Source organism: Bos indicus, chromosome 23 (assembly GCF_029378745.1).
Source record: "Bos indicus isolate NIAB-ARS_2022 breed Sahiwal x Tharparkar chromosome 23, NIAB-ARS_B.indTharparkar_mat_pri_1.0, whole genome shotgun sequence".
Classification (NCBI taxonomy): Eukaryota; Metazoa; Chordata; class Mammalia; order Artiodactyla; family Bovidae; genus Bos; species Bos indicus.
Window position 1 is genome coordinate 32,488,433 of NC_091782.1, and position 15,233 is coordinate 32,503,665.

The window sequence follows — 15,233 nt, forward strand, 5'->3', positions numbered from 1 at the left end:
TCTGGTATTCCCATCTCTTTCAGAATTTTCCACAGTTTATTGTGATCCACACAGTCAAAGGCTTTGGCATAGTCAATAAAGCAGAAATAGATGTTTTTCTGGAACTCTCTTGCTTTTTCCATGATCCAGCGGATGTTGGCAATTTGATCTCTGGTTCCTCTGCCTTTTCTAAAACCAGCTTGAACATCTGGAAGTTCACAGTTCACATATTGCTGCAGCCTGGCTTGGAGAATTTTGAGCATTACTTTACTTGCGTGTGAGATGAGTGCAATTGTGCGGTAGTTTGAGCATTCTTTGGCATTGCCTTTCTTTGGGATTGGAATGAAAACTGACCTTTTCCAGTCCTGTGGCCACTGCTGACAGAACTTAGCAATGGTGTTTTCCTGATGCTAGGGTCAACGAATAAAATGGAGAAATTAAACAGAACCAAGTTAGGTCATTTGATCCAAGTAGAATTTTAGTAATGTGATTTTAGGGGATAAGGACTGGCATGGTGCTCTGCCATAAAATATGATTTCTTCAGTTCAGTCGCTCAGTTGTGTCCAACTCTTTGTGACCCCATGGACAGCAGCACGCCAGGCTTCCCTGTCCTTCACCAACTCCCAGAGCTTGCTTAAACTCATGTCCATCAACTCCATGATGCTATCCAGCCATCTCATTCTCTGCCATCCCCTTTTCCTCCCACCTTCAATCATTCCCAGCATCAGGGTCTTTTCCAAGGATTCAGTTCATTGCATTAGGTGGCCAAAGTATTGGAGTTTCAGCTTCAGCATCCATCCCTTCCAATGAATATTCAGGACTGATTTCCTTTAGGATTAACTGGTTTGATTTCCTTGCAGTCCAAGGGACTCTATGCTGCCTTAGAAACTGGCAAATAGGAGGGAGTATTAAAAATGAATTGTCACATGTATTTCACCATACATATCACAATGGATAAGGTAAGTATTATAGATTATCTGTAAGCAAATATGTCTCAGCCCCACACCAGTCTGGGCTTCCCTTGTGGTTCAGCTGGTAAAGAATCCATCCACAATGTGGGAGGCCTGGGTTTGATCCCTGGGTTGGGAAGATCCCCTGGAGAAGGGAAAGGCTACCCACTCCAGTATTTTGGCCTGGAGAATTCCATGGACTGTATAGTCCATGGGGTCAAGAAGAGTCGGACACAACTAAGCAACTTTCACTTTCACCACACCAGTCCTATACCCTGAACTGTAGTGCATCAGAAAGGCTACAAATTCCATTTCACAGACTCCCAGTGCTGATGGGCAGAATTGGAGAACAGAGTGGAGGAAATGGTTCAAAGTGTTAACACTTTAGTTAATACCTGTAAGTACAGTTATTTTCTAACAGCCTGGAAATTATGCAGTGTTTTAGCTGTTTAAGAATTCACTGAGACAAAAGGAATAATCACATGATTTATTATTTTATACAAATAAGTTACATTAGGATTGCTCAGATTTTTTTTTAGACCCTCAAAAATTTGAAGTAGCTTAGAAATTAGAATAAAAACAGGAATTTGGAAAGTTGTGCATAGGCTTTTGGATGACAACTCAAATCCTAATAAACAAAAGACATGGAACAGGTAAGAATATATCATAATGTTCAGTCATTAATTGGGAAAAGAGACCAGGAATGCTTGCTGTGCTGAAATTCCAAGGTCTCAGTTGATGCAGTAAACAAAAAGGAATTGCTAATGCCATAGATAAAGTGAGAAATGTGGGTAGATGCAGAAATAAAAGGATATTTCTACAAATAATATGCTAACAAAAAAATTCACAGGAAAATACTCATCCCCAAGTATTTCTGTAGTAGCAACTCCACTTGAAACATTCAAAATAGGTACCACATCTACAGAACTGACCAAAAAAAAGTTTCCTCATTTGAACCCATCAGACCCAATGTTAATTATCATGAGGAATAACAAAAGACAGACTAAAAAGTGTGTTTAGTGAAATGTAGGTAAATTAAGTTTACTGAGTGGTTAAAGTTCTCATATGAATAACTGAGATGCAACCACACAGATGACTTGGGACATCATTACAAGATAAGATCAACACTGTTATATACTAGTATTAGGACACTTTTTTTTAAAGATAGCCTTTACTATTAAACAATTGTCATTCCAATATATAGATATTTCAGCTAACAGAGCATTTAATCTCCATTTCTCTATCAATGTTAATGTTTTCAGATTATTTACCCAGCACTTCTTTTTTGTAGGATAGATCCTCACAATTCTGTGAGGTAAGCTGGCACTCTATTCATTTTTTCCGTTAAAGAAGGCAGAGAAACAGAATCTTTTGTAGGATTACACACATATTTACCAAAATTAAGACTACGTCTAGGGGACTTCACTGGTGGTCCAGTGGCTAAGATGCCAAGCTCCTAATGTAGGGGGCCCAGTTTTAATCCCTGGTCAGGGAACAAGATCCCACATGCCACAACTAAAACTTGGTACAGCCAAGTAAATCCATTTAAAAAATAAGAACACATCTATGAGGGCTATTCATTAAAAATCTTTTTTCATTGTAGCTACTCATTTTACCCAAGTTAAAAAAAATTAGTTATAATTAGTTACTTATTCATGAAATGGAAGGAAAAATAAAATGGTAGATTTCAGCATTGCTTCAGTTGGAGAAGTGAATGGCCAGCTGACACTAAAATTCCTAGAAACAGTTTTTAAAAACATGAAAAGTGATATTTTATTTCACTTTATATACTGATTGTATCTTAACTAAGTAGCTTCTTTTACTGGGTCTAATTTTCATCTGAAAATAACTTTTTGACCATCCTTTTAAATAGGCTAGAGTTAAAACCCATTTTCTAATTCACTTATTTATAAACACACATCTATTATATACAAAAGTGGGGTGTCCAAAAGCCTATCAGAAAAATAATTTTTTAATCTGAAATCATACAATAGTGCCAGACAGCTTCCTAAATATTTTTATCATAAAAATGTCAGCGTTACTGAATAAAATTTAAGCCCCTTGCTCTGGCACTGAAGGCCCTTACAATGCACTACTTCTTCAAACTTGCCTTAGTTACTAAATCTGGTAACTCCTTTAGTCTCTGTAGCTAATGTATCAGCCTGTCAATGTAATAAAAATAGCACACAGCAGAAGTAACATTTCTCTCCTCTGAACTTTCACAGTATTCAGTTCATCATTCACAAGTCACTGATCAGAATATTGCCTTATTTAAAAAACAATTTTTTTTTTTTGGCTGTACTGCATGGCATGCAGGATCTTAAGTCCCCGACCAGGGATTGAAGCCATGCACCTAGCAGTGGAAGCATGGAGTCCCAACTCTGGCACTGTCTTATTTTTATGTGCAAGTCTTATCAATGTTATTATACTGAAAGTCTAAGCCCAAGTATGTATGCATGTGTATGTCTATGCTTTATCCCCTTCATTGTCAGGCACAGCAGGCACTGAAAAGTATTTTTCTATGATCCTCCCCTCCTCCCTGGAGAAGATTTTTAGCTTCAGAAGGAGCAGAAAGAGTGAAAGGAGGCACAGTGGTCCTTTGTTAATCTCAATAGATAATACTTATTGAGTAAGTGTATAATGCTTTCTGGTTTGTAAAAGGTTCTCATGTATATCTCTTCACATGACATAAGAAACAAATACCAAAAAAAAATCCCCAAAAAACAGTGTTTAAGATCAGGGCTATTAAAAAACATTTAGGAAAAATAAAGGTAAGGAGAGAAGAGGAAATGGTAAGCTTTATGGAGGTACCCAAAATACAGTTAATATAAAAGGAAAATTTTACAGGCTAGAAAAGGTTAACTGGAGAAAGTCTGCAAGTTCTTAGAAAAATAGTTTTAAATTATACTCCAATGAGGGAATAATGAAGGCAATGAAAGACCCAAGGGAAGTGATACTGGGAGAGGCCTACAGTTTGCAAAGTCCCTAGTCAGCCTGGGGTTCTTCAGAGAAGGAATCCAGCAAGGGACTGGAGAACAGAAAACGTTCTGCTGGTGACTGAACAAAACTGGTCCAGGATTTCATCAAAGCAGAATCCATTCTTGGCATAATCTGGTAAAGCTGGAAGCTGGGGAGAGGGCACTCGCACCTATGAAGATGGTATTGGTCTTTGAAGAGCTTCACAGAAGGTGATCTGAGTGAAAACAGGAGATTCCAAGAAATTCTTATTGACAGTCTTGACTTCACAGGTTGATACTTTGGACGTTGTGGAATCATTTCTGTCAGATCCCAGGACTCCCAATGTGTTTCCAAAAAGATGCATTTTCTCCTACCACCGATATTCAGGTCTCTATCATTGTTGGCTGCCTCTGACCCAGTCTTCCTCTCCCCAACCACAGGGCAGTTTTGAAAACATGAATGATACTTGTTATAAATATCTGGTGTGAATCCTCTAGCCTGGAAGAAGTTTAAGCCTAGCTGGCATAAGCCTTGATGCACCATGGGCTCTAAGTTGGGAGAGAGAGATATCAATGGTGTCTTGGTACTTGGTTAGGTCCAAGATAACCAAAAAGTGAGAAGCTGTTGAGCATCATAGGATTTATATCAAGATACATAACCATTTTGATCTGACTTGATCAATTGTTTTTTATTTACTTGACTGTGAAAGGTTTTCCCTAAAGAACAGCACAATTAATATGAACTAATGTCGTTAACGCTGACTACAGACTGCAGTTGTATGGATGCAACAGTCTCACAATGTCTTAATGATAAAGAAGCTATTTAAGGCATTCTTACTATAACTCCTATGCTGGTGAAGAAATGTGGATTCCTCTACCCCAACTCTCAGATGGTAAGAATCTGCCTGCAATACAGGAGACCCAGGTTTAATCCCTTGGTTGGGAAGATCCCCTGGAGAAGGGAATGGCAACCCACTCCAGTATTCTTGCCTGGAGAATCCCATGGGCAGAGGAGCCTGGCAGGCTACAGTCCATGGTGTGGCAAAGAGTCGGACATGACTGAGCGACTAACACACACACACTTCTCCAACTCTGACAATCTTATGTACTTGGCAGTAAATATACTAGATTGACCCAGAATCTAGACCCTCAGAGAATTAGACAAGCACAAATGGCCTTAAAAAGTCATCAGCAATGCAGACATTAGACTTTCAGAGCTATGAAAGTCGTTTCACTGGTATATTTCATAAATGTTTATAGCACCTGTATACAAGGCACAGTGGGGTGGGGATAAGACATCACTGATCCAACCAACAGGTGAGGGATTAATTATATGCAAAATGAGCAGTCAGAACACCAGCCCCCCAAATCAGAGAGCCATCCACCCAGAAGACATCATAAAATGCTGGCTGAGAGTGATTAATTAGACAGCCTGGAAGCCCATTTAAGTCTAAAAGGTGAGAACTATTTCAGGTCCAACCTCTTCCAGATAATGCTCCCATAGCTTCCTATCAAACAAGTTTTTTTTTTTTTTCAATCACCTTCTAGGTTGTAGAAGATAATTCATCTCAGACTCTCTTTTCTAACAAACACCTGATGATATGTGGTGGGAAAACTCAGCTCAGTTTTCTAGTCAGCAAGGGTTCCAGGGTGGCTTCAGTTCAATGAGGAAGGAACATCAACTCTGGCATGTAAGACGTGGGTCACGGAGATAGAATTTTTTTCCCAACATGGCTTCTCTGATGTTGAATAAGGTATGAAGTTCGGGTGAAGCCTTTTCCACATGTATCACACTGAAAGGGTTTCTCACCCGTGTGGATCTTTTGATGCTCAATTAGGCTTCTATTCCTAGTGAAACTTCTCTCACACTCATTACATTTATAAGACACAGGAACCTCAACATTTTCCCACTGGCTTTCCTTCCTCCCCTGACTCTCCCAGGTCCGTCCAGGGTCAGGATTCTGAAGGTTTTTATTGCCGTGGATCCTCTGATGTCTCAGAAGATGTGAATTCCGCCTAAAGGCTTTACCACACATGTTGCACTGGTAAGGCTTCTCCCCGGTATGGATTTTGTGATGTTCAAGGAGGCTGCAGCTCTGGCTAAATGTTTTCCCACAGTCATCACACTCGTAGGGCTTCTCCCCAGTGTGAGTTCTCTGGTGTTTGATAAGGTTTGAACTGTGACTGAAGACCTTGCCACATTCTTCACATTCATATGGCTTCTCACCAGTGTGAACTCTCTGATGAATGACGAGAGCAGAGCTTCCAATGAAGGTCTTGCCACAGTCCTCACATTCATAGGGTTTCTCCCCAGTGTGGATTCTCCTGTGCTTAGTCAGGCCTGAACTCTGAGCAAAAGTCTTTCCACATTCATGGCAATAGTGCCGCCTGTTTCCTGCGGCAGTTTTCTTTCTTTGTAACCTGCCCTCCTGTTCACCAGCTTCTGCACAAGCAGGAATCTGGCCAGTGGCTTTACCCAGGTGGCATGGTATCTGCCCGGGCTCCTGTGTTGGATGATCCTCATCTGGAGGCAGCTCTCTGATCTTCGGTTGCACCACACCACCTGAACAACAAACGGCCAGCAACTGTCAGTTATGTCCTGCCATAGAGGAAAGCTTTGTGATGAGTCCCAGGGAGGCAAGAGTTACAAAGGTCTGTATATGGCAAGGATGAGGATGTAAGTATTAGAATGCAGATGGGAATAAAGGGGGAGAACAGGGATGCTGGGGAGGAGAGAGACCTGAGAATGAGAATGGGGCTGTTGGAAGAAGGGTGCAACCTGGGAAAGGAGAGACTGGAGGGAAGGTGGTGAGAAGTACCGAGGACTGTGCTGGGGATACACACAGAGGCTCTAAATTCTGTAAAGTAAGAAGGGCCATGAAAGTAAGGCAGGGCCATGTGCTTGGGGTTAGACACTAAAAGGGCTGAGCAGGGGGTGAGTAAACAAGGCAAGTAAAAGAATTTCTGAAATGTTCTGTGAGAAACAGGGAAAGCAGGAACTCAGAATTCAGTGACCACTGGAAGGTACAGTCATTTCTGGCTGGAACCCAGGCAGTGGCAGGGTCCACCAAGTAAAACTGGCATCAGTGCTGGGAGATCTGAGTTGGAGCCCCTACTGTGCTGCCAATGAGCTGTGTGAACTCAGACAAGCCAGGCAATCTTGTGTGTCTCTGCACCGCATCCTCATCTCTAAGGCCAGGCTCTGCAGTCAGTCTCTAGATCACTTCTAGCTCTCGCCCTATGGTTCCATGGTCCATTTCCTGAAGAGACCCCTCAGCTCTCCTCTCCTGTCAGGGCTAGCAACAGGAAGGGAAGGGGAAGAAATCAGCATTTACTGAGCATCTACTATGAGCTAGATCTAAACTAGAGGTTGTACCTACTTCATCCCACCTAAACTGACCAGAACACTGGCAGTACAGATAAAAATGCAAGGGTCATGGACTTCCCTAGTGGTTCAGTGGCTAAGGCTCCATGCTCCCAATGCTGGGGGCCTAGGTTGAGTCTCTGGTCAGGGAACTAGGTCCCACATGCCCTAAGAGTTCCCACGCTGCAACTAAAGAGTTCATATGCTGCAACTAAGGATCCCACATGCCACAACAAAGACTAGGCACAGCCAAATATTAATAGGTAAATACATTTTTTTTTTAGAAAAAGCAAGGCTCAGAAGGATTAATAAACTAGTCACATAGCCAGTTAGTAGTTGGGATTCAGACATGGTGGTTCTAATGCTAAACATAATTCATACAGCTTCTAATAGCCTAGTAGATGCTAATATACAAAGGAAGCCAGGAAATCTTAGAAGAAATCAATGTCCATAAGTCTTACCCAAGGAGGTCAGGCTGCCATGGTTCTCTTGCCTTTTATCTCCATACAAGTTCACCTGAGATGAATCCAGCTGTGTCCATCCAGGGGAAACAGTCAGTGCCACATCTTCCATTTTAAATGGCCCCTAAAACAATAGAGTTAGTTCCATTTGCCCAAAATCACTCCCCAGGCACTCATACTGAGTACAAGTCAGTCAGACAGAGAAAGACAAACATCATATAATGTTGCTTATATGTGGAATATAAAAAAAGGGTACAAATGAACTTATCAGAAATAGAATTACAGGTGTAGAAAACAAACTGACAATTACTAGGGGATAAGAGGTAGGAAAGGATAAATTCGAAGATTGGGATTGACATATACATACTGCTGCTGCTGCTGCTAAGTCGCTTCAGTCGTGTCCAACTCTGTGAGACCCCATAGACGGCAGCCCATCAGGCTCCCCCATCCCTGGGATTCTCCAGACAGGAACACTGGAGTGGGTTGCCATTTCCTTCTCCAATGCATGAAAGTGAAAAGTCAAAGTGAAGTCGCTCAGTCGTGTCTGACTCCTAGCGACCCCATGCACTGCAGCCTACCAGGCTCCTCCGTCCATGGGATTTGCCAGGCAAGAACACTGGAGTGGGTTGCCATTGCCTTCTCCAACATATACATACTACTACATATAAAATAGATAACTAGTAAGGACCTACTTTATAGCATAGGGAATTCTAGTCAATACTCTGTAACAGCTTATATGGGAAAAGAATCTAAAAAGAGTGGAGAGGGATTTCCTTGATGGTCCAGTGGTTGAGACTCTACACTTCCACTGCAGGGGAGTGCAGGTTTGATCCCTGATCAGGGAACTAAGGTCCCATATGCTGTGTGGTGCAGCCAAAATATAAATTAATTTTTTAAAAAGAGTGGATATATGTATATGTATAACTGATTCACTTTGCTATATACCTGAAACTAACATATTATAAATCAACTATGCTCCAATAAAAAAAAAAAACAAAAAAAAACTGGGTACATGTAATGAAGGAACATTCCCTTTACATGGGCTATTTATAAAAAAACAAGTATGGTACATTTATGCCTACTTAACCCTGTCTCTAATAATATCTTCATCAAAAAAAATAACCATTAAAGGAAAGAAATACACACATTACAATAAGTACTTTCACATAAATATCTAAAAAGTCCAGAAAGTAAAAGGTTTGGAAAATAAGGACAAATGCAGTGGAAGGAGTGGAACCATATCCAAACTTTTCAAAATATATGTGATGTGCTTTGGCAAACCAGGGGTGGGGGCTTATTTATAGCAATGATTTTAAAATACAATGAAATCTAGGTCTGAGGTGAGGGAAAATGAAATCTAGGTCTGAGGTGAGGGAAAATAGATTCTACAGAGCCTCAAATACTGAGGTCTTCAAGCAGGACATGAAAGACCAGGTAAGAAATTAAAATCCAGGTTAAGCAAATGCTGTTCAGTATCTTGGACTAAAAGCACACACATTCTGTGTTCCTTTAAGTCTCTAGGGGACAGAGCATGACTTTATATTACTCACTAGCAGCACAGTTTTTGATACTTAAAAAAAAAAAAAAAATTACCATCACAACAAAATCTTCAGTTTGTATTTGCTAAATTTCCCTTGAAGAAGAAAATCTTGTTGATGAAAGAGTTGACCAAACAGATGGGGTAGGAAGAACCGAGAAGCACAGACATTCCCTCAGCTAGGAGTGAAACAGAAAAATCCTCTTAAGTGAACACCAAAATAATGACATATGGCAATCTTGGAATAGATGAGAAAACTCAAAACTCCAGATGCATATAGGATGAGGGTGGAGGAGGAATGGGGAGAAAGAGATCTACTGGGGAGCCCATCAGTAGTGAAGGGTGCTGGGTGCAGGGGGAGGGAGAGGGGCTCCAGCTCACCTGGGACCCTGGGGCGAACCTGGTGGCTATCACGGCATCTTCTCTGCAGCGCCCCCCAGGGGCAAGCCTTGGAACCTGGAGAACTGAGAAGGAAAGCACTTTGGATGAGATCTACCCGGCATTCAGCCTTCCTGCTCTGTGGAATCCAAGTTCAAAAACTGCATAGATAAATTGCCACAAAGAAGTTTATATAGCATGTGTGCCTTTCCAAAATTCCTGATCCTGGCCAGCTCAAATCCTTAGACCTAAAGAGATGTGGTGTGCTCCATAGAGGCACAGAATTGGTGGGCAGATCCTTGGTAAGAAATGGAAGCAGCATAAAGGCAAAACAAAGCATTCCATCTAAAGAGTCTTTCATCTTGAACATTCTGGAAAGAGTGGATAAGAGGATATTTGTTTTTGCTAAAATTTATTTAGAAGCTTAGAGTACTTTTTTTCTTAAGTTCTATTATAAAAGACTAAGAAGAGTCAGATTAGGCTGAGCCCAGAAAGAAGGAAATAGGAATCTGCTTATATAGAACTTGCTCAGATTCAAGAGAAGTAAAGGGGAACTTCAGGTTTTCCTATAAAAGGTGAACTTGGCAGGAGGCAGAAAATAGGTTAGGCTAGGATCTCTTTTGAGAAATAAAGATTTCATGTTGGCTGGCATATCCCAGTGTTATTTGCCTTGGAAATCTGCCCAAATGTTCACAGCACATGGGGAACACTCAGGAAAATATAGCAGTTTCCTACTGAGTGATTTTTCACCCTGTTCTAGTGACAGGTTTTGAAGATTTACACTCTTTGATTTGCACAAGTCCTACGATTCTGGAATATTCTGACAGGCTTTACACATTCTGTTTTATGTTCCTCATAGCACTCACCAATATCTGAAAGTGTATTATTAATTTATTTGCTATTCTTCTTACTAGAATGTAAGCTCCACAGGAGGAAGAAATCTATGCTGTGGACCATGCTATTCCTGATACCCACAACACCAATACTGGCTACCACATAGGGAGCCTCCAGAAATATATGTTGAATGAACGGAGATAACTGTGTTGCTAAAAAAAATCAACTCTTTCCAAACACCAATTTTAATAAAGTCTTATTTATCATGTCCAGTTTTGATTAGGAAAGCTTTCCACTATTGTTTGAAATTTCCCTACTGGTCTCAGTCTCAAAGAGAAGTAGATCTGTGATGGGCATATAAAGCACTTATCCACAAATCTGTCCTTTAGGGGATCCTTAAGTGAAACTGGGTGAAGTCTGTAGAATTCATACTGCCCAGAAGATAACACTCACCTCTGTCTGGAATGGATCCCAGAGATTCACGCTTGAGCAGAGCCTTCACTGGCTGGAACTGGATATTTTGTGGCCTCTGAATGGGTGTCAACACTGCCATCTTGCAACAGAGCAGTTCTTGCTCCTGGCCACCACCTAGGACCTAAAAGTCATTCATTTATTTATTCAGACACTTCTATAACATTCTCTATGTGCCAGTACTTTCTATTTCTCAGTACTTTCTATTTCCTTTCTATTCATTATTTCTAAGAGTTTTATGAATATTAACTTAATGCAGATAGCAACAACCTTAGCTAGGTATTTTTATTATCTGCATTCTTGTAATGGTGAAACTGAGGCACAGTGTTAAAGCAACTTGCCCAAGGTCATCCAGCTTAGGCAGAATGACTCCAGAGTCCACGTTCTTTACCATTACTCTGTGCTCCCTCATTATTTATATTTGTGATTTTGTGAAAACTCTTTGGGAACTGGTGCTAAGTTCTCAGAGAACACGAATATGTTTTCTTATCCTAAAAAAAAGATAATTTCTAGCTTGCAGGGCTTTGCAAACCAGCAAATAAGAACCCAGTGTGTGAAATCACCTAACACAGGGCCTAGTGATGGTACGTCCTCATTAAATGCAGGTTTCCTTCCAGACATTTGTAATTAATGGGTTTTCAAGCCACTGTCACAATCATTAGCTCATGTGCAGCTTAGAATTTCCCACAACAACTATAAAAAATGAAAAGCCTGAAGCTGAAACTTGAAGTGATTCTTCTATTACAGGGCTGCTGCTGCTGCTGCTGCTAAGTCGCTTCAGTCGTGTCCGACTCTGTACGACCCCATAGACGGCAGCCCACCAGGCTCCCCCGTCCCTGGGATTCTCCAGGCAAGAACACTGGAGTGGGTTACCATTTCCTTCTCCAATGCATGAAAGTGAGAAGTGAAAGTGAAGTCGCTCAGTCGTGTCCAACTCTTCACGACCCCATGGACTGCAGCCTACCAGGCTCCTCCATCCATGGGATTTTCCAGGCAAGGGTACTGGAGTGGGGTGCCATTGCCTTCTCTGAAACGGAACTTAGTCTTACACAATATTCAGGAAGATGTAAATAAATACAAACCCAGGGGTTTCTAACTTGTGGTCCACAGATTCGCTCCTAAGTATTCCATGAATATGAATAGGAAAAATTATTTTTACTAGACTCTAAGCAAAATTCATTATTTCATTCAATCATGAGCAGAAGCAACAAACCAAGATGTTACAGACAGTACAAAAGACTGTCACCAATTGAAACTGGAGGTGTTTTCACATCACATTACAACCAAGTAAATGTTAATAAAAGATATTCACCACCACTTTGAAATTATACTAGAGTTATTAGGCCTGTCCCTCGATCTCACTCTTTAGTGCATTAATTTTTAAAAGCATATATATAACGTTACCATACATTTACTACTTTGCTAACTGTATTTCAATATAATTGAGTTGCTTTTAATTCTTTATATTTTACTTCAGGTATTTAATAAATACTATTATGTGAAGGAGTCCAGAGACTTCACCTTACTGTCAAAGAGGTTTATAGTACCAAAAGAGACGGAGAATTTCTGGATCTTAAAGAAAAGCCCCTCACTCTGATCTTGAGATTTCAGGAAGAAGCCGACCACAGCTTGCAGACACTAAACCTGTTCTACCTGCGGCATCGGCCCATCCGGCTGCCTCTCCAGATACTCCAAGAGCGCCACCACCTCCTCCCCGCTCTCTGGATGCTGCTCCCGCATCCAGCTCTGCAGGTCCGTCGGCAGGATGGTCAGGAACTGCTCCAGCACCAACAGCTCCAGCATCTGCTCCTTGCTGTGCGTCTCAGGCCGCAGCCACAGTCGGCAGAGCTCCCGAAGTCGGCTCAGCGCCTCGCGGGGCCCCTCAGCCTCCGGGTAGCGGAAGCCTCGGAAGCGCTGGCGGGAGTGCTCGGGGCTCGGAGCCGGGCTGCCTGGGGCGCGCGCCTCTGCAGCCAAGACGGAGGCGTCCTCTTTTTCCACCTTCACGGTCAGGATCCCCGTCCGGTCCTCTGCAGACTGGGCGTCCAAAGCTGCGCTTTCCTTCGATTCCCTAGCCATCGTGGACCAAGGCAGTACTTGAGCCTCACTCTACTTGGGAGCTATATGTCTTCGGAAAATTATTGAAACGTGGGCAATCACTATAGGACCGTAAAACTGCAGCGGTCCCCTTCCGCGTGTCCAGGGGCGAGGACACACCTGGGGAGCAGCTTCACAGGTTGCCCCCTGCAGTCCGCGCCTCTGCAGCGTCCTCCTCTGCACCCCACCCTGAATCCCACAATAAGTATCCCCAACGATGTCTTGGTGCAATGAACAGCCTCCAGATGCTGGAGAAGAATTGAGACTGTGGGGCACAGGAAGCCCAAGTGGGAATCAATACCACTTCCCGGGCCCTCTAGGAAGAGCCTCTCGGTGGTTGTCCCCGAGTTAACCCATTAGCAACCATGCCCTTACCTCCAAGTGAAGCAGTTAGGGGAGGAGAAAGAAGGATGACAGGCTCTGAATCATAAGAAATAAGACTAGATCTTTCGATCGTGTAAGGATGCTGTTGTGGCCTATACCATGCTCTGATGTAAGCTTGACTAAAGAGCGGCATAAAACTGTCACTAAAGTTCAGTAGAAAGCAGGGTTTTCTCAGAGCTCCAGGCAGGAGGACACTCCCTTTCTCTCAGAAACATCAAAGAAGCAGAACATATTACCAAGCCCTTGCTCGAAGAAACAGTGGCTGCCCCTGGGTGCTGCCCCACTCCAGTTACCACTCTCTTTCCTCCCCTTCAAGGCTAAACTATTAAACTTCAAAGGAAGCCCTCCTATCTCTGATTCTAGTCCTCAATTTCCATTCATCCATAACACACTGTAGGTGGCAAACTGCCAGCAAAGCCATTGAGATTGCTCCTGCAAAAGTAACTAAAGTTTCCACTCCCCCTCCCCCTCTGCAGGTAAGTTATCCCTTTCTATTTTCCATGGCTTCTTCTCAGCCAAGCAGGCTTTCAGGCTTCCCACTTCCAGAAACTCTCTAGTCCTGTTATCTCCTTTCTTTGCTCTTGTTTCTTCCTAGCCCTCATTTACCATCTGGCATAATAGTTAGATCTGCAGATTTTCAAGCCAAGTTATCTGAGTAATCCTGGCTTTACCACATACTAACTGGGTGACCTTGGTAAATTATTTCAGCTTTCTGTGCCTGACTTTCCCAATCTATAAATGGGGATAGTAACAGTAGATAGTGATGGAAGGAAATTTCACCTATTGAGGCATAGGGAAGTTAGTCTGATTTGCAAGATGTACATCTGCTTTAACCACTTAAAAAAATGCATTTACCTTATTGTTCACAATGTCCACTTTGAAGATAGAGATAAATGTCCCCCCCCCCCCATCAGGCCAATGTTATTTGTTCTCACAAGAACAAATATCTCATCACAAGATATGAAACTGTGGTTCAAGCACAGTTGGAACCGGGCGGGGGTGGGGGGACGCATTGTGGATATGGTTTCAGACACGTTCCTGCATCACTGAGAACTTGAATTTTCTGAACTGTATCAAACTCAAGGATACTACCAGCCATTCTCAAAACAGTATCTGCTACTAGCTGCCAGCTGCAATCTTATGGTGTCAAGGTCTCTCCTTGCAACTATACAACCATGAGCCAGATTCCTCATGTCAGAAAAGCAGTTACAAACATGAAAAAGAGAAAGGCCAAAATGATCCTGTGGTGTTGGATTGGAATCTAAGGTATCAACATGAACTCAAGTCCCAAAATCTACAGTTACTTATAGAAATAAATACAAATGTACACAAGTCAGTGTATAAGTGTACATATATAGTATTTGATAAATGGCACTGCAATGTTTTGAGATAAATGGAAAAATAAAACAAATTCTAATTGTTTAAAGACATAAAAGTCAAATAGCAAAACTTTCACATTTTTATAAAAAAATTAGAAGCATTTCTTTATGCTCTTGAGTATAAAATGCACAGACTGCACAAAATGTGAAGGAAAAATGTAGTACATTTGACATTAAAATTTAAAACCACATCAAAAGATACCAGAAACAAGTGGAAACTACAAACAGAAGACTGATGGAAGATATTTGCGAGCCATATGACCAACAAGGATCAATACCCAGATTATACAAAGAGCATAAACAAATAAACAAGAAAAAAGCCAACAGTCAAACAGAATAATTGACAAGAACTATGCACAGGCAATTTACAGATAAAGAGTCTGGAGTGACCAACAAACAAGCAAAGATCTTTAACTTCATTAGTTACTCAGTTCAGTTCAGTCAG

General features: G+C 41.8%; 1 protein-coding gene across 2 annotated transcripts; it reads right to left on the reverse strand.

Moving 5' to 3' along the window:
* Positions 1-1,400: 1,400 nt before the first annotated feature.
* On the reverse strand, positions 1,401-13,657 carry ZKSCAN4 (zinc finger with KRAB and SCAN domains 4). 2 transcript variants are annotated; one of them, XR_002183417.2, is made up of 6 exons: positions 12,585-13,657; positions 10,914-11,055; positions 9,630-9,712; positions 7,712-7,835; positions 5,428-6,449; positions 1,401-4,122 (listed from the first exon to the last, which is right to left on the reverse strand). XR_002183417.2 is itself a non-coding variant. In XM_019985262.2 (5 exons), exons 1-5 carry the CDS (start codon positions 13,005-13,007, stop codon positions 5,590-5,592), a joined length of 1,632 nt encoding a protein of 543 aa, XP_019840821.2. In that variant the 5' UTR covers positions 13,008-13,657; the 3' UTR covers positions 1,401-5,589. The 2 variants fall into 2 exon arrangements, 1 of the variants encoding a protein (XP_019840821.2); XM_019985262.2 differs by having other exon boundaries at positions 1,401-6,449.
* Positions 13,658-15,233: the final 1,576 nt, after the last annotated feature.

Coding starts and splice junctions, on each gene's coding strand:
- ZKSCAN4 (XM_019985262.2), bottom strand. CDS start 13,007: ATGGCTAGGGAATCGAAGGAAAGCGCAGCTTTGGACGCCCAGTCTGCA. Junction 11,056..12,584: donor CGGATGGGCCGATGCCGCAG/GTAGAACAGGTT, acceptor AATGACTTTTAG/GTCCTAGGTGGTGGCCAGGA. Junction 9,713..10,913: donor GGGATCCATTCCAGACAGAG/GTGAGTGTTATC, acceptor TTTCCTTCTCAG/TTCTCCAGGTTCCAAGGCTT.